The sequence below is a fragment of the Leucoraja erinacea genome, chromosome 12 (genome assembly GCF_028641065.1).
Source record: "Leucoraja erinacea ecotype New England chromosome 12, Leri_hhj_1, whole genome shotgun sequence".
Taxonomy (NCBI): Eukaryota; Metazoa; Chordata; class Chondrichthyes; order Rajiformes; family Rajidae; genus Leucoraja; species Leucoraja erinaceus.
The window spans coordinates 26,206,536-26,228,699 of record NC_073388.1 but is presented as its reverse complement, the minus strand read 5'-3'; the positions used below and the strand labels follow the sequence as shown (position 1 = coordinate 26,228,699).

Below are 22,164 nucleotides of genomic sequence, written 5' to 3'. Positions count from 1 at the left end.
CATATTTAGCTTATGACACACATACACCTCATCCCATCTACAATCTTTCCAATCCATTAGAGGGTTTACAGGGATATGGCCCAAACGCAGGCAAATGGGATTAAATCAGGTAAACATCTTGATCAGCATGAGCAAGCTGAGTCGAATAACCTGTTTCCGCGTTGAATAATTATGTAATTATATGACTCTGTTATCTATGTTGTCAATCATACCCAATTCCTGCAATCTGCTCCACCCCATTCTCTCTGCTTTCTTCAATCTCTGCTGAGATGGGAGATTTTAGATGAATGGTCTTTGCCACGCAAGGCAGGAATATGCTGATTCTACCACATACAACATTTTGGCCATGGTGTATGTACAATGTAGCATTCTAACTGGCATGTGATTTTTACACAACTGCTCTGCTACATGGGAAAGCATTACCAGAAGAATTCCAGAACATTATACCAACACCAGATCCAAATTTAACTTTTGGATATGTATTCTCTATAATCAAATTGCCAATCGCATATGGTTGGAGCAGGAAGGATGAAAATAACAGAGATCCCAATGTTGCATGTTATCTTAAGGACCATCCTGCTATTTCATTTCCTTGTTTTAAAATGCTGGACAAAATCAGAAAACCCGGTTATATTCATCAACATGCTTCAAAAAGAAAATGTTTGTTTTATGTTTCACTCCAATTGCTAATTCCGGTATTTTTTGTATAATTTGCACGTTTGCAATCACAAAGTACCAACTGGTCAGACACTGGGATTTTCTGCCCACTTTCTAGACAGACCTTGAAACCTCTGTGGGCAGGGCTAAGTCAGCATTTAAAAGAGATGTTGTGTTATTTTCAGCTGTGAAATAGGTCATCTCTTTCCTGTTATAGTTTTGTCAGTACATGTGTTCATAGTACAGCAACTGAATGTAAGGAGGTCCTTGATACAAGGCAGCACAGCACCACAAACTATAAGCTGCACAGTTGAAATGAAGGCACACAAAACCTTTGAAGCAGCTTTTTGTCACTCCCAAGGTATTTATTTTTCCATTTTAATGCTGGATCTCAGCCTGTTTTTTTTACATTTGCACCACAGTGTAATGAATTCCCCGTATCAACATCCCAGCCTACATTGTATGTTTGGCAGGGAGGTTGTAATTTGAATTGAATTGACATTTCCACTACCACCAGTAGCCACTGCTTACAACTGCCTCCCACCACTCATCCAGCTGCCCCCTCTCCAACTTTCCCAGACAACATCCCATCAGCACAGGGAAATAAATAGAAGTGTGAGAGGAGTCTGGGTGATTCATTGTGATAACCTGCCCCTGGAGAGCGGAGGAGATCACACACTAGATTGAGCTTCCAGAAGAAGACAAGTAGGACAGGCAGTGCACCGGAGGTGGGAATTGGGATGACAGTAGCAGAGGTCACATCGATTTTCAACAGGATTTTCCAATGATAAGATAACCTCTTGTTCTCTCTTACCTTATGTTCATTAGCTTCCTATTCCACAAGAAATATATTTCGAATATGTTTGCAAGGGCATCACCTGCTTTCAAATCCTTTTAATATAATTATTTGTGGAAATTTGCAGCATTTTATTTTAAACACACCAATCTCATTGGAAAAGAGTCACTGCATCTTTAAATTAATTTTAAAACATGTATTAAATTATCTGCTGTCACATTTCCATAAATGCTTTTGGATGAAAGAGGCAGTCTGCAGTTTAGATCCCAACGGTGAGATTCTGAAACACATCTGTGATCATTTTGGGTCATAAATCACAATTTTCATCATTAACAAGTATTGCCACTGCCGTGGCCTCATTTTTGTAATGTGTTCTTTTGACTTTTTAATCCTAATGCACAATTTTCTCCAGAAGTTTATTGGTCTGATCACTGATGATAACAGTGGGGTTCTAAAAAATAACCAAGCTTTTTTTCAGGAACTACGTAATTAAAACAAGATGTAAAATGATCAGAGTATTTTAATGACTTGTTTATTTCTCAGAAGCTTTTTCAGACCCTCGCCCCGGGTCAATAAAGCCTGCTAAAGTGGTTTAATTTATGTACACACATTTTGGGATTAATTTCAGAGAACATATGGATGACCTGCTATTTTTTCCACTTGAATTGCATTCATTTTTGTTTAGGAATTGTGAGATAGGCAGATGAGTGAAATTCAGCTATATTTTACTGGGATGACACACATGGCAAGACATTAGAGGAGTCACTACAAGCACAATTTCTGTGTAGCATCATTGAAAGAATGATTTGATGGCCAGTAGCTACTGTATTTGTAATGAAGATAGCATCCATTGATTTATAAGCTGTCACCATGGACGAGCCGTTTAAAGATATGAGAGCTTCTGCTTGTATACACCGCAAACCTAACAACTCCCTGCCAGCCACAAGTATTTCAGTTGCTAATGTGACCAAGGTCAGAAATAGTCTAAGAGGGTCTAATATAAAATAGTCCATAGATCATTTTAAGACATTTTGAATTTATGCATCTTACTAAGTACTAAGCTAAGTTTGTAATTCACAACAGAAAATGTCATCCCATTTTCTTTATTTAAATACTAATAGACAGCTACATAGCAACCTATTCGATCTAGAAGCTTACATCTGTCCAAACATATTCAATTGTTTTATGACGGTTTCAGTGGGAAAAAAGGAAAGTGTTTGAAAATATTTTTAAAAAGCAGCCAATAAATGGCAGCAAATCTGTCAAACGCATTTCCAGAGATTTACATGTTTTCATCTGGCCTCTATGCTGATCTAATGTTTTTCAGCAATACATTAATTCATAACATTCACCCCCTTTGAGGACTCGGCACGATCAGAAGAATTTAAACAAATATAATTTCAGCTTTATGTTAGCTACTTGATTAAAAAAGGACTGCGCTGCAAACACTGATTGGGAACATGTTGCCTCCTGTATTCTGAAGTTGGGAATATTTCTGACCCATTTCATTCTGTCTTACAACTAAACCACGCCCTATGAAGAGAAACTGGGGTAGTAAATGTAAGGGTCTTGAAAGTGCACACTAAAATAGCATTACATATTGGATCTATGCCAATTTCATGCAGGGCAACGAGGGAGTGATTATCTTGCACATGTGACATACAAGAGGCTATCGACATAAGCAGCACATTTCACACAGCTTCAGGGTAATTACGTGTAAGGTGCAAAAACTGAAAACCACAAATTGCTCACATGGCAAGAGCAATTACAGCAGCAGCTCCCAACATGAACCTTTCTTGAAGGTTTTGGGCCTCAGTTGGGATATCCAAACCAATAATGGTGGGTTAGAGTTAGGGACCCATGTTTTCTGTGGACAACAGGTATTTTACTGGTTGGTGCCCAAGCTCCACAACAATGCCATCATTGCACCTCCCCATCCCACCCCCTCAACTCTCCCAAAAGAAGAAGGCCTTAGCTGAAACATTTGGTCCAATGGTAAGGATTTGATAGCTGGCTTCTGCATTGGGACACTCAACCGCGATTTTTGTAGGGATGAAATTGTTACGTTACACTCAATCGGGTTTTAATCCCAATATGACATTTGGCTTTTCCAGGCCAGGGCTTCGTTCAGCGTATGTAATGCTATAAGCTTGTTGCAGGCAATTGGCACAAGCATTGCATACTAATTGACCTGTGAGCATATCACAAATAGGTGGGCCATTATTAATATGGAAATACTGATCATGATTTTCTGCTTCAAATCTATCCATAGCACAAAAGTACAGCATGTGATTGCATTACTTAACCTTTATACTTTCACCTTTTGATTTCAAGTCTGAATGGTTGGACTGAAAGTCTAATCATGGTGCTAGCTGGAAGGATTTTTGCAAGACCTTGACTAGTCTGAACCTAGTTCCACGTGGAACTCCATAGCAATTGATAGTGCTTGATCCATTGTAGCAGACTTGCTTGTCAAGGTTGATGGTTATAAATCGTCTCATTTATGTAGAGGTGGAATGGTCCTCTGGGTGGACCCGGAGAAAGCAAATTTTATTTTATATTTAATCATGTTCCACCTAACCTGAAATGCATGATTTAAAAAATAATTATAGGAAAAATGTCCTTTCTCCAACAATAATATCTCTCAACTGGAGTAAAGTAACATAAAAATGAATGCCACAAATAGTTTTGACGGCTAATGCTACAAAATATTTAGAGCTATTTCTATTTAATGAGATTTATCTCAATCCTGCATAAAAGTATGACCCCTTGAACCAAATCACTGAAATATGTGGCATTTCAATTTGCACTCTCTAGACAATGATAGATGTCTGAACTTTCAAATGTATTTTCCAACTACGTATGTTTTGACTGACTTGCATCTGAAGAGGGATTGGTTAAACCTTAGTGTTATTGCACTTTTTTTCACAAGTACAAGTAATTTCATGGGTAATGTAAATGTGTTGAAATTAATCCACACATTAATACGGACCTCAGGACCCCAATATTAAAAAAGACCATTCCATACAATCACTGGTGAAAGCGAATGTTCAGATTCTAAAAAGAACGGCTGCACAGGCAAAGAAGAGGGCTCCAAGAGACAATTATAGCCAACTTTCTAAGCATGTGTAAGAGACTGACAGCCATTTCTGTGCCCTGCAGCAGAAGATGGGCCAAAGTGATGGCACTTGTGCAATCTGCCAACCAATACATTGCATTGGGTCCATAGATTATGAATCGTGCCTCAGTATGACAGTATTAGCAATCATAGTCATAGTCATAGAGTGATACAATGTGTAAACAGGCTCACACCGGCCAACATGACCCAGCTATACTGTCCCACCTGCCTGCGCTGGGTCCATATCCTTCCAAACTTGTCCTATCCATGTACCTGTCCAACTGTTTCTTAACGTGTCATTCTCATCTGTCATTCCTAACATGTCAGTCCCATGTGTCATTCCTATAAAGCCCTCACAGTCGCCCCTGAGCCAGCTGGACATTCTACTTCCTACTTGAGGTGGGCTGGTGTAGTCAGAAGCTGGCCCCAGTACCACACACAGTTACCCTTTCTTGGCATATTCTCTACAGCAAAGATCCAACTATCGATCAACTGCATGCCCTCGGTGGTTCTAACTAGTTAGCAGTCATGGGCCAAGCAAGAGTAGTTCAATTTGGCCTGCAGGGTCTTCAGGAGAGGACGTTATTGTGTCACTGAGTGCATATACAAAATTGTTGTTTATGCTGAATTTTTGGTTCTTTTTGCAAACGGAGGTACTGAGAGGGATACCGACATGATGACTGTGTCCCTGTTGTGATTATGCTCTTTATTAATTAGCACTGGTTGACATTGTGTGTTGCAATGATATCAATAGTATGGTTATTTTTCACCAACGATCTTGAGCAGCTTCTTTCGAGACTACTGAAGCCCTTTGCTAAGGGAACAAGGACATTTGATGTCACTGGCTCAACTCCAAATTAGGGTTTAAGAGGAGTGTGAATAAGGGAAATGAGGACCTTCCAGGAATTTAAACACCCAGCATACAGCTGTCACAGTCTTTATATGTGGAGCAGGTTGAGGGTTTACCCTGATGATGGGCTGGAAGCTTTTAGTAGTTCCTAGAAGCTAGGGAAAGTTAATAATACCAGAATTTATGCTGCTATCATCTAGAATTATGCGGACCATTATTGGTGGTTTTGTCCCATTTCAGAGGCAAATAGAATGTTTCACTCCATCTGATTGGGGCTACTCTCACTGCAGCAAGTTCACAGGTTTTGCCAACGCCCTTTACATTTAGCAGATTTTCCAGCATCCCAGATTTAAGTCCCAGAGATGGAGTGACGGCTTTGCAAGAGAAGCAGCTCACAGCATCACTGATGTGTTGGCAGACTCTGACATATTGGTGTGTTTTTTAAAGTTTATTGCCAGGTTGATATTACTCCATGATCAAAATTGATCTCTGCCATGTCTGAAGAAGGTCCCGACCCAAAATGTCACCTATCCATTTTATCCAGAGATGCTGCATGACCCACTGAGTTACTCCAGCATTTTGTGTTTATCTTTGGTATAAACCAGCATTTGCAGTTCCTTTTTATTACATTTGATCTCTGCCATGGTTTCCTTGAAGGGAACGCACATACAACAGAGATTCAAGGCAAAGCATTGAGGTCATCTCACGATGGAGACTTTCCCCATTGCTGATGTGATGCCATTTGACACTTGAGATTCCAAACCATACAGTGGCAAGGTCTTGAAGCATTGATGGATTTACTCTCCATCTGGAGGGAGTTAAGGGTGTGGGATCCTGAGAGCAGCATATTGGTGCAGCTAGTAGACCTTTCATTAAAAACCTTAGTCGCCAGGTACATTGCTCCTTGGAGAACTGGAGGTAATAGTGTACCACCCTGTAGGCTTTTGAGGGTCAGACTGTCCTAGCAATATCCCGCTCACTCAGGTTCATTTGGCAAGTCGCTCTTGCCCATGTGCATGTGGTCCTGATGCAGCTCCCGTGCAACCACTGCGTATTATTCACAGGTAAATAGCTAACTTGATCTCAGCATTCACCCTGACTCTGAGCTGCAGTGTTCTGCGCCTCAGTTATGTATTCATCATATAAGGAAATCTAGGTGTTTAGTGTTCACACAGGATAATGGCACTGAGGTAAAATATCAGTCACTCTTCTAAGAAGGCACAAGGGGAGAGTGCTACCCTCCTGTTTCTATTGCTGGCATTCCTATACAATCTCCAGAGGACATGGGTTTAAGGAGAAGGGGAAAAGATTCACTAGGAATTTAATAGGAATCTGAGGGTTAATTTTTTCACACAAAGGGTGATCGGGTGTATGGAATGAGGTGCTGGAGAAGGTAGTTGCGGTAAGGTCTATCGCAACATTTAAGAAACAATTAGACAGGTACATGGATAGGACAGGTTTATAGGGATATAGGCTAAATTCAAGCAGGTGGGACATGTAGATGGAACATGTTGGTCGGTGTGGGAAAGTCAGGACGATGGTCCTGCTTCCATGCTGTATAACTCCATGACTATTTCTATGACTCCAACAAACCTGTAAAAAGTTGATGATTCCTTTACACAGGGCTGGTTCAAGGCACCACCCTGATATTTCAAAGCAGTGTTAATAACAAATCTGTGAATTAATTTCACAGGTGAGCCTCCAACTAAGAGTTGCACTGGCATCAACATCAATTTTACTTGCTTATTATGCGGCATGTGTGGGCGGGTCATGTTCACTGAAGTGCGTGGACAAAGTTTTCACTATGCATAATGTGATCTATTAGTGTCCACTCACATTTCACAATTTTGCACGACAAATTAATCAAGCAGCAGTTTATACAAAACATGCACTGCACGACTGATCTTCTAAGGTTAAGTATCCACAGTGGGAAGGTAATATCCATCAAAGAGAGAGTTACGTATTTCAGATGAAATGAACGAATGTTCTGAATTCACCAATGTGGCTGACTAGATTCATGGTATTCTGTTTCATATGAAGACTTCAGAAATGCTCCCAACATCACTGCCAATGGTCATCTGATAGGAGGGTGTCGTCATCATCCAGTTGTTATTGATCTCAGAGAACATAATCCATTCTCCCTCTCCCACCCCAGTAGAGAATGAGCAGCAACCTTCATCACACTGGGACTCAAAGGCGCATTCCTTCTCTTGTTGCAATTAAAAGACTAGGCAGTTGAACTGAAAATATATTTAGTAATTAATTCAGTTTGGGGTTAACATTTGATATTTACTGACCAGTCTGTTTTAAGCCAACACATAAAATACTGCAGATGAAGATTTATGGTGTTTGTAAATAGTTCAATTTTTAACTTAATCACTTGTGATAAATCTACACAGGTAAATATGTTGCTAAACTACAATCTGCACTGTACACAGACATTTAAGACAAATGGTTTGATTGAAAAAGCTGTATATTCAATGAGTAAGACACACATGATTAAATCTCAAAACTGCTATCACAGTGGCAGAACGTTGAAAAAGCACTTTTTGTGCAACTAATAAATGATGATGTGTTTTATTTTAAATGAACCCTAGGCAATATCAATGTAGGGATCTCTATATTTCACACTTCAATCAGTGACTGATCTATTTGCAGCTTTTGTTTCTAGACTTCAGTGTGAATGAACATTACATAATAGGCTTAGTGATCAGAACGCAACCATGAAATATTTCTTCCTCGAGGTCTTTACTAAGTAAACAGTACTTTTACCACTGGGGCTCCCACATTTCAGGAATTTATGAAGTTCAATTTGGTTAGTATAACAACGTGGTTTCTTACCGCATCTCATGCAGAGAAATGTCTCAAAGTATTTCACTGAAAGTGGAAAAGAATGCACATGTACCAAAAGGAGCAATCAGGCTCAGGAGGGCAATGACAGTATCGAAAAGAACAATCTTGCAAAGGCTGTTGAATGCAATGTGTGAGGTGACAGGGTGGAGTTTTAGAAGGAAGCACACAAAGGCCAACTGAGAGTACAAATGAGGGAAATGGTAAGCAACCTTCAATTCTATTCATAGTTCCCCAGGTAACAAAGCAATCTGTTCTTGATACGATATTCAGACTTGGGCTGATAAGTGGAAATAATATTCCGGCTACAGAGATGCCAGACGACGGCCATCTATCCACTGTCCTTGATATTCAACATCAGAACTCCCTAAGGTGCTCTGTGTTAATTGGAATAAGTCCTGGAATGGAGCAGCATTTTTAATGGTTTTGTGCACCAAACAAAATGATACGTGTTGCCAACCAGAAATCATGGGTGAACCGCCATGTCTACTCCCAGATGAAGTCCACGTCTGCAGATTTCAAGTCAAACAATCCAAGCGATACAATAAATCTATCTAAGACCTTCACAGAGCCATTAAACATTCCAAGATGGAATTCTGGGTCAACCAGAAGGCAATGACACGGATAATCATAGATTGTGGCAAGGCTTGCAAGCTATAATAGGCACCAAAGCAAAGACAGGCAGTATCGCTGGCAACGGATCAACTCAATACATTTCTATGCCCATTTCGAGCAGAAGGTCAGTGGAAGAATGTCATCCACTCTGCTAGTCTCAGTCTCAACAGTTACCTTGGCATTTGTAAGATCGTCGATCCTGAGAGCGAATCCATGGAAAGCAACTGGTCTGGATGGAGTCCCCGGGCTCATCCTCAGGACCTTTTAAGGAACAGCCTGCAGAGGTATTCACAGACATCTTTAACATCTCATTACTGCATTCTGAGGGCCCCACCTGCTTAAAGAACACTACTATCATCCCAGTACCAAATAAAAGTAAAATGGTGTGTCTTAATAACTAAGATGGCAGAGCATTAGAATAGAATAGAATAGAATAGAATAGGATGCTTTTTATTGTCATTCAAACAGCTTGGATTGAACGAAATTGCATTAAGACTTAATGTCAATGCTCTGACATCCACGATCATGAAATGCTTTGAGAGATTGATGATGGCATACATTACACCTGTCTTGATCCATTGCAGTTTGATTCCAGTCACAACAGATCTACAACAGACACCATCTCCCTAGCTCCAAACTCCTCTCTGTAACACCTAGACAACAAGACAACCGAGAAAAGACAGCAAGGATTCGTACAATAAACTCCTATTTACTGAATATAGCTTTGCCTTCAACAACACAATCCCATCCAAACTCATCTCCAACCACCTGAACCAAGGAATCAGCCCTCCCGTCTAGCATTGGATCCTGGACTTTCTGACCCACAGACCATAAACTGTGAGGGTAGGTGACAACACCTCCTGTGCAATAATTGTCAACACTGGTGCCCTGCAAAAGATACATTCCCAGTCCTCTATTATGCTCCCTCTACACTAGACCGTCTGACCAATTATGCTCCCTCTACACTAGACCGTCTGACCAATTTCAGCTCTAACACCATCTACAAGTTTGCATGTGACACCTCTCTGGACAGAATCATGAACAATTCTGCAGATGCACCATAGAAATTGCAGAGAGTTGTAGATGTAGCCCAGTCCATCACACAGACCAGACATCCCACCATTGACTCGATCTACAATTCCATGCTGTCTCAGATAAGCAACAAACATAAACAAGGTCTTGTCCCACCCTTCTTCTCCCTGATCCTGTCTGGCAGAAAGTATATACTTGAAACTAGAAACATAAAAACATAGAAAATAGGTGCAGGAGGAGGCCATTCAGCCCTTTGAGCCAGCATCGCCATTCATTGCGATCATGGCTGATCGTCCCCAATCAATAACCCGTGCCTGCCTTCTCCCTATATCCCTTGATTCCACTAGCCCCTAGAGCTCTATCTAACTCTCTCTCTCTTAAATCCATCCACTACCCTCTGTGCTGAACTGCACCATCAGACTCAGAAACAGCTTCTTCCCCCTCAGTTATCTGGCTTCTGAACAATCCCATTGCAGACAATGGACTTTTCTATGGAACTGATGCGCTACAATGCTGAGAACCGTATTGTGCATTCAGTGTCTTCCCCTTTACTCTATCTATTGTACTTGAGTTTGACATAATTGTATTTATATATAGTACTGGACTAAGTGGGACCCGTTGGGTCCCAGCATCACACGAGAGGGCTGGTCCCCAACGCAATATTCCACCTCTCCACCAATTCCAATATTGGTGGCCAGTGGGGGGTGGTCTTTCTGAAGCACTAGTATGGGTGTTGTGGGCTGAAGGGACTGGTTTCCAGAGGGCTAGATAGGACATTGTGGGCCGAATGGATTCCTGGGCTGGCGGCTCAGTCACGCAAGCTTGTAGTTCTGGCAGCTCACTCACTCACGGCTGGTGGGCTGGCAGTTGACTCACGGCTATTACTTGAAATTCCATTTCAAGCAGGATGCAAGGCCACCAAATTCAAGTGCAGTTTCTTACCACTTCAAGCAGGGTGCAAGGCCACCAAATTCAAGTGCAATTTCATACCATTTCAAGCAGGGTGCAAGGCCACTAAAGACAGCGAGTCGTGACCGCTCCCTCCTCCATGTTGCAGAGACTGAGCCACATCCACACTTCTGGGTTTTATAGTCCCTCCCCCACTCCCACCAGAAGGGGCATAGCCTTCATGGCGTGATTGACAGGAGAGAGAATCTCAACATTTGTTAAATACTAATTTTTCATCGATGGGAAAAATCCTCAGCACCTGATGAGCGGAGGGGGACTCTGAGTAAGATGGCCAAAAATCACAGCCGTACGTGGTAGCACTTTTTCTAAAATCAATATAAAGCGCAAACAGGAAGTGGTCAAGATTAGACTTTTAATTATATATAAGGCAAGGCAACTTTAATTAGGCAAGGCAACTTTAATTAGGCAACACAGCTTTAGCATTTCCAAACCAAAGGTAACACAGCTTTAGCACCAAAGGTAACACAGCTTTAGCATTTCCAAACCAAAGGCAATGCAGCTTTAGCATTTCCAAACCAAAGGCAACACAGCTTTTATTTTTAATCGATGGGAAAAATTCTCTTGTCCTGTGCAGCAGAGCGGGACTCTGACTAAGATGGCCAAAAATCACAGCAGTAAGTGTCAGCGTTTTTTCTAAAATCAATATACAGAACAACAGGAAGTGGTCAAGATCAGACTTTTACTGATTATAGATTATCTGATCTGTTTGGAAAGCATGAAAAATAATTTAATTGTACCTCAGTATATGTGACAATAACAAACCTAAACATAAACTTAAACCTCAATAAAGTTTGCATAAAACAAATTATATTTAACATTGAAATGCTGTTGCTTGTATATGCCCTTAGTAGCCTGTACCAGTATCGAGATACAGTACATCCACCAGACACTGTGGCACAGCGGTAGAGTTGCTGCCTTACAGCAAAATGCAGTGGCAGAGACTCGGGTTCAATCCCGACTACGGGTGCTGTCTGTACGGAGTTTGTACGTTCTCCCTGTGATCTGCGTGGGTTTTCTCCAAGATCTTCGGTTTCCTCCCACAATCGAAAAACGTACAGGTTTGTAGGTTTATTGGCTTGATAAAAATGTTCTGAGCTAACATTATTTCAAAGACGTTTCCTTAATTATGGTCTGATAACGGCGAAAAACTAATACATATTTGGAAACACACATCAGTCCCTACTGTTAAGATGTGGATTACAAACATGTCTGAGACACTACATTTGGAAAATATTAGATTTGTCTTGGCAGAAAAACCAGATCAATTTTTCAAGACATGGACACCCTTCACCGAATTCATACAAGGATAGTATGGCGCAACACAAGAGGCGGGAGGCAGGTATATCTCCACTTTTTTTCTTTTTTGTTTCTTTCTTTTTTTTTCCTTCTCCTCTCTTACATTTTTATCCACTCTATGGCTACACTACTTTGGTAGTCTAGGAGTCCTATCTTTGCACCTCTCACTTTTTCTCTCTCTTGTTCTTTCTCTTTACTTTTCCCTTATTTTCAAGTTAAAAAGTTAAAATTGAAGCTGTAAATTAACTGTAAGTTTATATGCCGATTGTTTTATTCTTGTACAATTGCTTCTAATTAAAAAAAAAGAAGAAAAAAAAAAGTAAAATTGTCCAAGTTGGCGATATGCAGAGTACTTGCTCGCCGAATACAAAATTCAGAAGGTTCAGAAGGTTCACTGTGCTGGGGAATGGGCATTCACTTTATTGCACAATAATGGAAGTGCATCAATAGAGGTAGAAGGCTGAGAAGGATGCTCCAATCAAGAACATAACAGTTCTGGTAATCCCTTTGATGGAATTTACGTTCATGTCGTTGCAGAGGCAAAATACTGCCCAGGAAATATCCGTCAGCAAGATCAGCAAGGAAACCAGGGTACGTTTTCAAAGCTTCATGTGAGTGCAACTTTGGAATTTCTGGGGCCTTCTGTTGCTGCATAATAATTTTCCTTTTCACTAATACACCAGGGGGCGCCGGAGGAGGGAGATGGCAGCCCTGCCGGCAGTCTGTTCGTTTTTTTCATCCTTTAGTTATTTTTAGCATTTGTTTAAAGTTTGTTTTCATGTTCTTCTGTTTATTTGATGTGGGGAGAGGGGGAAACTTTTTTTTCAGGTTCTTACCTTCCCGGAGATGTGATCAATTTTCAGATCACATTCTCCGGGCTCTGCGGCCTACCATTGCTGGAGCTGGAAGCCGCTTCGGACTATCGTGACCCCCACCGCGGGGTGCGGACTTACCATTGGAGCGGATCCTTTGTCTGGGATCGCTCCCACCGTGGCCTGCAGACTTACCACCAAGGGCTCATAGTCTCAGGAGAGGCAAGTCGGGAGCTCCAACGCCGCAGAAGGTTCACCAGCCCCGATGCGAGGTTTGTTTGCCCCGGCGCGGGAGAGCTGACAACTCCCCGATGCGGGAGCTGAATGCCTCGACGGGGAGGGCCTGAACGCCGCCGGCTACGGGAATCAAGACCGTCCCGTCAACAGGGGGCTCGAGGCCCCCAACCAAGGGAGAACAAAAAGAGATGGACTTGAACTTTATTTCTCTTCCCTCACAGTGAGGAATGTATGGGAGTCACTGTGATGGATGTTTATGTTAACATGTGTTATTTGAGTCTGTGCTTTTTAAAATTGTATGACTGACCTGGCCAGTGAATTTCACTACACCAATTGGTGTATGTGACAATAAATAGTAAGATTAAACGAGAACTTACCAGTTCAAAGTTTGATCGTTATTTTATGAGGAGTACATGCGTGTCATTTTTCAAAGCAGCGGTGTGAAATCACAGATAACTGTAATGACTGAACATAGTAAGATTAGAGAAGAAAATACCAGTTGAGTATATGATCAAGGGTGGGAGCGGAGGGCACGTATTCCCTCAACGTACTCCTCATAAAATAACGATCAAACTTCGAACTGGTAAGTTCTCGTTTAATCTTACTATTTTACTTCGGAGTCACGTGAGTGACTACGTGAAGATTTCAAAGCTCTGTGATTTCATGCCGTGGAAACGAGTCCATGCATCACATCTGCCTTAATTGACTGTGGGAGGAATTGTGTTAACATGTTTAGACATGAATCCAACATTGAAATCCATGATAAATTGTTAACAACAAATTATAGCCCCTATTTATGGGGTGAAATTATATTACAGAACTTAAAATTGGCTCTGCAAAGTTCCAGTTTAACTACTGGTTTGTGGTAGAATAGTTGGAACATTTTCCCCTGATCCATCCTGCTGTCTCGAGGATTTGGTTCATTGGTACATCCAACTCCATAGCTGCCCATGTAGTTGCAGCCCTGGTGGAATAAGATTTGAATATGTTAGTATCCACCCCAGCTGTTGTTAAAACCTGTTTCAGCCATCTGGAAATAGTTTGAACCAACACTTTTTTGTGGGTTTGTTTGTGGCTGATTAGTAGTGCCATCTCATAGCCTCAGATGTTTTTGGTGTTCTCCATATAGAACAATAATTGTCTTATTATACAGAGACGATATCTGTAGGGTAATTCCTAAATTCTATTTTGAGGCCTGATGATCCCGGTCTGTACTGTTTGACTAATTCGTAATATGAAACGTTATATTCCTGTTGAAGAAGTCATATAGTCCAGCCTTAACTTATGTACGACTGTACCCTTAGTGCCGTGACCAAAGCCATCAGCATGACTGGTTTGTGCGTCCGTCTTTGCAGGGACAGAGCTGTTGCTGGAGACCAATTCCTTAGCAACGTTAGGGCAATACTCATATCCCATTTAGAGAGTACCTGGTTCTTGGGGAATAGATATTAAAAATTCCCCTCATAAGTTTGGTTACCAGGGGTGAGTCCCAACAGAATGACACTCTGATCCTCGCCATAGATATGTTGATAGGGCACTTCTGGCGCAGTTAATGGCACTGTAACTGAGCCCCTCATCATAATGGGGGCCTGCCAGGAATTCGAGAACAGACGTTATGTTCATCAAACTGTAGGTGATGTTGTTTCTGTGACAATATATCTCCCATTTCCTGATTTATACCAGATATAGTTTTTGGTGGACTGTCTGTGGCCCGCTGAGATAATGTTCAATGTTCGGTCTGCCAGTCCCAGTTGCAGTAGAGGTTTCTTTAGACTCTACAAATTGTTAGGTTTGTTGTTTTTGACATGGATGGGTTCCCCTATTACGGGATGAACCAATAATCTGGTTGTTTCAGGATGGTGATGCATGGTTAAACCCCATGTTGAGTATCACAGGGAACCATGGTTAAGTAGGCCAATCGGCACTACCAATTAACAGACGCTGAGTCTTGTTGTATTTTTCGTAATACCCGACTGATGATGCAGAAAAGGAGAGAATGCATAGATAAACAATTGCCCCCTCAATGCAGTGAAAAGCATCTGTCCCTGCTGTCCCAGGGTCTGGTTCCCAAGAAACACAGTTTGGTAACTGGTGATAAGTCTTATGTTATTGAATTTGCGTGACCTGATGTCTGTCACTGAATTTTGGGTTACCTGGTAGGTAAGTAGCTGATATTGCAATATTGCTCTGGATACACCATTACCAAATTGTATTAGTCAAATTATCACTCTGTAGTCACTCTGTAGGTGATTTATCCCAGAGCAGTATGACTTTAGGTCATAGAACGCACCCCACATTTCCAGGTAGTTTATGCCCAGTGTCTGTGATAATGATGCCCCCTGTGCCTTTCATCTACCTCCACAGATGGAGATGGAAATTGGTAGTACACCAACCAAGCGCACTGGCATCAGTTTGTAGCACCATTAAGGGTTTGCTGATAACGATACGGTTGGAACAATGCCGAATGTTATCCCTCCACCATTTTAATTCCATAAGCTTTGATTGGTGGTTTATTGGTCTGTCGAAATTACCAGTATTAACTTTGAGTGTTTGTATTTTGCCCTTTGTAGATTTTTGGTAATAAAAAGGTCCATCTCCCGGAGCCTGTCATGTTGGAGCTCGGCTCCATAAGCCGCTCCAACCGTCTCCAGCGCTCACGGTCGCTGGCCGCCCAAAGTCGGACTCATCAGTCCTCGATTCTTTTGGTTTTCTTCTTGCCTTCCCGCCCAGACGCATTGTTTAATCTGGCCGGTGTGGGAGCGAAGTCGGGCACAGCTGTTCCCTTACGGGTGATTCCTGTGCCGCCGGCCGCTGCTGGCGTCCGCAACTCCGCGGTCTTCCCCCGCCAGCTCTGGTCGACTTCTTTGCCTTGTGCATGTTTCCCCCCACCTGTAGAACAGTATGGGAACAATAAAGACCGCAGTATCACATACCTGCAGGTCCAGGCTTAAAACTTGCCGTTAAGGGGGAACGTCTTCCACCCCTCCTCCTGCCGTTTTGACTTGTCAACCCAACGGCTCCGTTCTGTATGGTCTCCCGCCCAGCCATGGTGTTTAATCTAGCCGGTGCGGGAACGAAGTCGGGCACAGCTGTTCCCTTACGGGTGATTCCCGTGCCGCCTGCCGTTATTTGCACAGCTCTCCATGTTTCCCCACCTGTGAAACAGTATGGGGAGAATAAAGACCGCAGTTTTACTTACCTGCAGGTCCTGGTTTAAAATGTTGCTACGGGGGAATGTCGTTCCACCCCGCCTCCTGCCGTTATCGACTTGTCAAAGTCGACGGCCCCATTCTGAATAGTCTCCCACCCGGCCGTGGTGTTCTGGCCGGCGCGGGACCAAAAGCCGGCACAGCTGATCCCACTTACGGGGCTTGTGCCTTCAGCTGCTGCTGGCTCCCGCAACTTCGTGGTCCTCCCCAGCCAGCTTCACTCGCAGCACTTGTGGACACTATTTTGTCCAGCTTTCGCTGTGTAAAAACAGCGCGGGGACAAACACTGCCGCAGAGTAAATCACTTACCTGCAGGTCGCGGTTTCAAACTTACCGCTGCGGGGGAACACTCCACCCCGCCTGTCGTTTCGCAAGCGTGAAAGCGATATGACACGCATGCGTCCTGGCGGGGTTCTTCATGCAGTCACTCACGTGACTCCGAAGTAAAATGAACTTATGAACTTAACTAATTTTGAAAATTTGTGCACTTTGATAGTTAGAACTGGTCTTTTCCAGAGGCTCCTCCAAAAACATAAAAATATGAAAATAATTAAAGTAAACCAATTTGAGAAGTTGAGCAGATGAAGAAAATATTTTTTGATCCTCTAATGTAGACTTCATATAATGAAGGCAAAGTCAATGACAAACAAAAGGGCCCTCAATGTGTGGAGATGCCAGTAGTGATGTATTTGGTATGGCAGATACCAGAAGCCTGGTACTCCTTCAGTTGGTGCAATGATGTGTGGCGTCTCAAGGGGACAACCTCTAAATCTTTCCAGTATTGGGTGATCAACCAATCTTGTCCTTGTAAATAGCTTTTCTATATTGTCAATTTCCATCTACTTTTCCAAAATCCAACCACATTTCCACTCATTGATTAATGAATAACCTAATATAAGTAATAATTTAACAGGGTTTATTGCAGACATTGCACATTGCAGATTTCCAAGAGGAGAGAAAAAGTGGCTGCAGATGTTGGAATCTTGAGCAAAAAACAACGTATTGGAAGAATTCAGCAGGCCAGGCAGCATCTATAGAGGGAAAAGGCAGCATCTGTGGTGGGAAAAGGCAGCATCTGTATCCTCTTCTCTCCACAGATGGTGCCTGGCCTGCTGAGGATCTCCAGCACCTTGTTTTTTGCTTGCAGTTTTCCAGCATCGATTCATGTTGCATAATATTTTGTTTGAGAGCCTGCTTGACTGAGAACTGACCAGTAACAGCCAGAACGATAAATATGCAAACTTGTGAACCATCATAAGTAAAAATTTTAAGACATCTCGGAACTTGATCTCTTCAGCCTGAATGCATCCAAAATCAACAGCTATAAATTAGACAGGAATGACCCTATGCCCAGGAAAGATGTCCAAAACAGCCAATAATATGGATTAAGGTAATCTGTTAATGTTTAGATGATCTGGCAAATTTAGATCTTTGAATATGAAATTTATGATGCTGAAATGCAGTGTCAAGCTTTTTCATTGATCCCTTATAAACATTTTATGAATTGAATCACAATTATTGGGACAAATTCTGGAGTAAAGAATCCATACCATATCACTCAGTTTAAGTAATTCCACAGTTGCTTCCAATTCTCCCCAAATGAAAATGCACGTTATACATTTTAGGACCCCTCTTAGCTTAATTAAAACCATTCTGTTCATATAACGTAATCATTTCCATTTCCAAAACTAAATGCAATTTTGTTCCGACGAAGAAAAAAGAAAAGCTTGGCAAAGCAGGGAGCAAATTTGAATCTGACACCACCTCCAAGCAATGTAGATGAAGGTGTTAGTTTAGCTTTGTGCTTGGGAAGACTGGTTAGTTATATGCATGTGTAATTGGTTAGGATTTTATTATTTATTATCATCCTTTCCATATGATGTACCATTTAGCTGGTCACCTTCCTCAAAAACAAAGACATGAAATTTCTAATTGTTTTTATTTGGTATAAATTCCAGCTCCAAGCACTATCCTGTGCTTGTAGGATATTCTATTTGTCCATTAGTAAGTAGTACATTTCATTCTGGTTTAGTCTTGTTTGCAAATTCAGAATAATGTAATCTGATGGTATTTTTAAATTTCCCTGTGAAAATGCTGAATGCATTTTAGTTATGTATTGTCAATACAGCTAGTGCTGTTTGGTGGTTGTGTGCCTTTTTCAATGTTCAGAAAGATGAACTAATTTCTACAGTGAGTGTGAACGCAAACCAAGAAAGACCATCAATTATAATATTTGCAAGTTATTCATAGAAAATTGCTTGAAACAATCAAACCACAAAGCAATCTTGGCTGAAGCTAAAAATGAATATGACTTTATTTCTGATCCATGTTAAGTGCACAAGAAATCAGGCTCTCTACACTTCCTGAACCCACAATTGTCCGGAGTTAATGTATTGAAGCTTGGCTTTGAATGTTGCAAATACACAGATTTCAAGAAAGAAGAAAACTCCCATTAGGTGATGGTGGAAATGCTGTGTACAGTCAAATAAACTAAACATGCTAATTACAAAGGTACAGCTCTTCAAATTATTTGGCATGTTGTGTGCATGTGCATATTCAAATATGCAAACTAGAGAAATGTTATCCCCAGGCATGTAGCCAAAAGTTGACTGGAAGGAGTCACATTTTTCTTGTGCTTAACATTGTATTGGACTGGGGTGAAGTGTGAGATGGAATTAGGGTTGATTAGCTAATATGTTCACTGCAACAAACCAATGAGAAATGGGAGATAGACACAAAATGCTGGAGTAACTCAGCGGGACAGGCAGCATCTCTGGGGAGAATGAATGGGTGATGTTTCGGGTTGAGACCCTTCTACTGACGCCTCGACCCAAAACATCACCCATTTCTTCTCTCTAGAGACGCTACCTGTCCCGCTCAGTTACCCCAGCTTTTTATATTAATCTTCGTTTTAAACCAGCATCTGCAGTTACTTCCTACACAGTATGAGATCAGCTTGGCTTGAGAGACAGAGCTGGAGAAAATGCCTTGTTTGAATATAAGGAAAATCTGTTGTCAGATGATTTCATTGAGCCGTTATATATTAGTGGCTAGGAGGCTATAGACTGCTAAAGCATAATAATGCCACAGACTGGTTACACCCTTTAGTTTAGGTTTTAAGACAATCTTCCTCCATAATAACATTGACCATCACATGGATAAATAATGAATACAGATGAATATTAAAATGATTTACATATAAGGTGGCCCAGAACCAGCAATATACCCAGGTGGTTTCTGATCAAAGCCACCAGATTGCACATGTTCTATTTATGATGCTTTAACCCTGTCTTACAGAGGCACTGAATGTAATGATTTTTTATGATTTTGGATCTTCTTTCTACTGAAATATGTTTTAATGTATTTTTAAATATTAAAATATTATTATTATTTATTTTTAACTTATGATAATCTCTCCCTTGTGATTTTCACATCTATGATACATTTCAAAACAACTGGACTAATAAATAGCGAGGAAAGAACTCAAAAGATATAGCTTCAAAGAATGAGAAAGCAAAGAGAAGATTAATCAGGTTTGTGAGAATAGAATTTAAAATAATTTTTACAAGGTATCTGAGTTAAACCATCCACATCCATGAATATTCCATCTCAAGTTAACACCACTAACAAACAAGCATAATTTCCACGCACCTATAGTCTAAATCATTTAAAATAAAAAACAATTGTAGTTTATATTTTATTAGATGTAAAACAGATACAATGTCACGGTAACAATTTAATTAGATACCAATGTAGAATAAATCATTCCTTCCATCGATTGTGTTGCTATCAAACTAAAATGAATTAGTCTGTGGTAATGTATCCTGTCATCATTTTAACTCCTGAATAAGCTATAGGTATATTTGGGCAATTTGTTTTTGAAGTACCGTCTTCCCCTACATGTAGAACTGGTTCATGAAGTGCACCAACAAACAGTTCATGCCCAATTCTCCAGATGTTTCTTCTCAATCAAACATTATGTACAACATTTGGACATGCTGATCTATGATTCTATGACAAAAATGTGTGCTGTCTTGACATATAAATGCCGACCTGGTTTCAATATTGTGACCAAAGCTCATTTGCGCCATGACCACCATACAGGTAAGGATGTTAAGATGTACAACACCAATGCACAATGGAAATATGCATTTTAAGCAGATCCTAACATCAACCAGCATACAACATAGTTTTGTCATTTGTGCTTCTAAATTGGAGCTCGACACCTCCAAAAGCCAACCAGTTATTTGCAAGTTAGATACTTCTCATTATGTATCTGTTGTTGCTGTAATTCACAGGGATTCTAGATCTCTTTTAAAGTTACAAATGACTCCAAGTAACCACAGGGCGCTAAAAAAACCTTATCTTGGGGGCATGCTTATGTTTCAATCAATTGCTTCCAGGCATGCTTGCTTTCACAGGACATTCCCCATTTCAGCCAACCAAGCAAGTGTAGATGCAAGGAATGTAGGCAGTGGACTTGGTCCATTACATCTGGTGTCTTGGCTGCATGCACATTACTTTGTGGGCTGCGTTTTGGTCCAGGATGCCATTGACCGGATGCATATTACTTTTAAAGGTTAACTCAGTGACTACTGCAACTGAGAGAGATTCCACGCTCACAGCTTGACATGTGACAAAATGTATCACATAGACAAATGCCCTGTGCCTTCTCAGCAGACATGAAGCCTTGATTCCATCTGTACTTAAACTACCGTGACAAGTCTGCCTCCTGAAGACACTTATAATTTTGTCTGAAGATAGTGTAACCTTAAAAGGCAAACGTTGTCTTTAATTAGTGTGGATTAAATGTATTAAGCACAGATTACCAACATTTTCCATTAAGGTCAGTGGACTGGATGGTTAGCATTGGTTGTGCATTGATAACATTTGAAAGGCCAGTCCCTAGGATAGCTGCCTACAGAAAGTAAAAAAAGTGCAGAAAGCGTAATAATGCATCATAATTGTCCTGTACTGTCCTGTATGGGTATGGCTGCCCAGCCTGCAGCTGTCCGTTTTTTCACTTTTTTATTTTTTATTTTTAGGTAGTTGAGTTTTTGTTTTTCTGGAACTCTAGTCTTTTTTATGTTGGGGAGGGGGAGGGGGGGGGGGATGGGGGAAACTGATTTTCAGGGTCCCTACCTGGTCAGAGAGGCGGCTTTTCTCTGGGCAGCATCTTCGACTCATCCTCATGGCTTACCAGCGGCCCTGGTGCGGCATTTCCTGAGGGGACCTGGCCAGAACCTCAGCGGAGGCGGAGGCACAGCGCTGGAGTGCTATCGCGGAGCGGGCGATGCCTTGCCCGGGTCGCCGCGCTATGCTGAGACCGCAGATGAATATCGCGAAGCTACGGTCTGTGGAGCGGCCAGCCACGGGCGGCAGCGCTGACTTTAACATCGGGATCCTGGGATCTCTTGCCGAGATTGCCAGTGGTAGAGCTCCATCCAGCGCGGCCAGTCGGCTTCGGAAGCCGCGGTCTCCTGTAAGGAAGCGGCCATTCCAGGTTTCCCATGCCGCTGAGAGGATTCTCCCGACGCCTGAGCACCATCATCCGGCGAGAACGGCCTGGAACATCGGGCCTTCGTGAAGGCAACTGCGGAAGCCTCAATAGGCCCGACTATGGGTAGACATGGGGACGGGACTTTGTGCCTTCCCTCATAATGGGAACCAATGTGGGGGGATGTTTTTTATGTTTAAATTTTTTTATTACTGTTATGATGGGT

General features: G+C 41.6%; 1 protein-coding gene across 4 annotated transcripts in view; it reads right to left on the bottom strand.

The window, feature by feature from the left end:
- The window catches only part of dacha (dachshund a), a 357,634-nt gene that overhangs the window by 60,910 nt on the left and 274,560 nt on the right, over window positions 1-22,164 (bottom strand). For 3 of the 4 annotated variants that reach the window (XM_055643885.1, XM_055643882.1, XM_055643883.1), the window contains one exon: window positions 9,061-9,162. The exons of the other annotated variant lie outside the window; for it this stretch is intronic. In XM_055643885.1, the coding sequence (XP_055499860.1) occupies window positions 9,061-9,162 (102 nt within the window). The remainder of the gene's footprint in view (window positions 1-9,060; window positions 9,163-22,164) is intronic. 4 annotated transcript variants of the gene reach the window in all.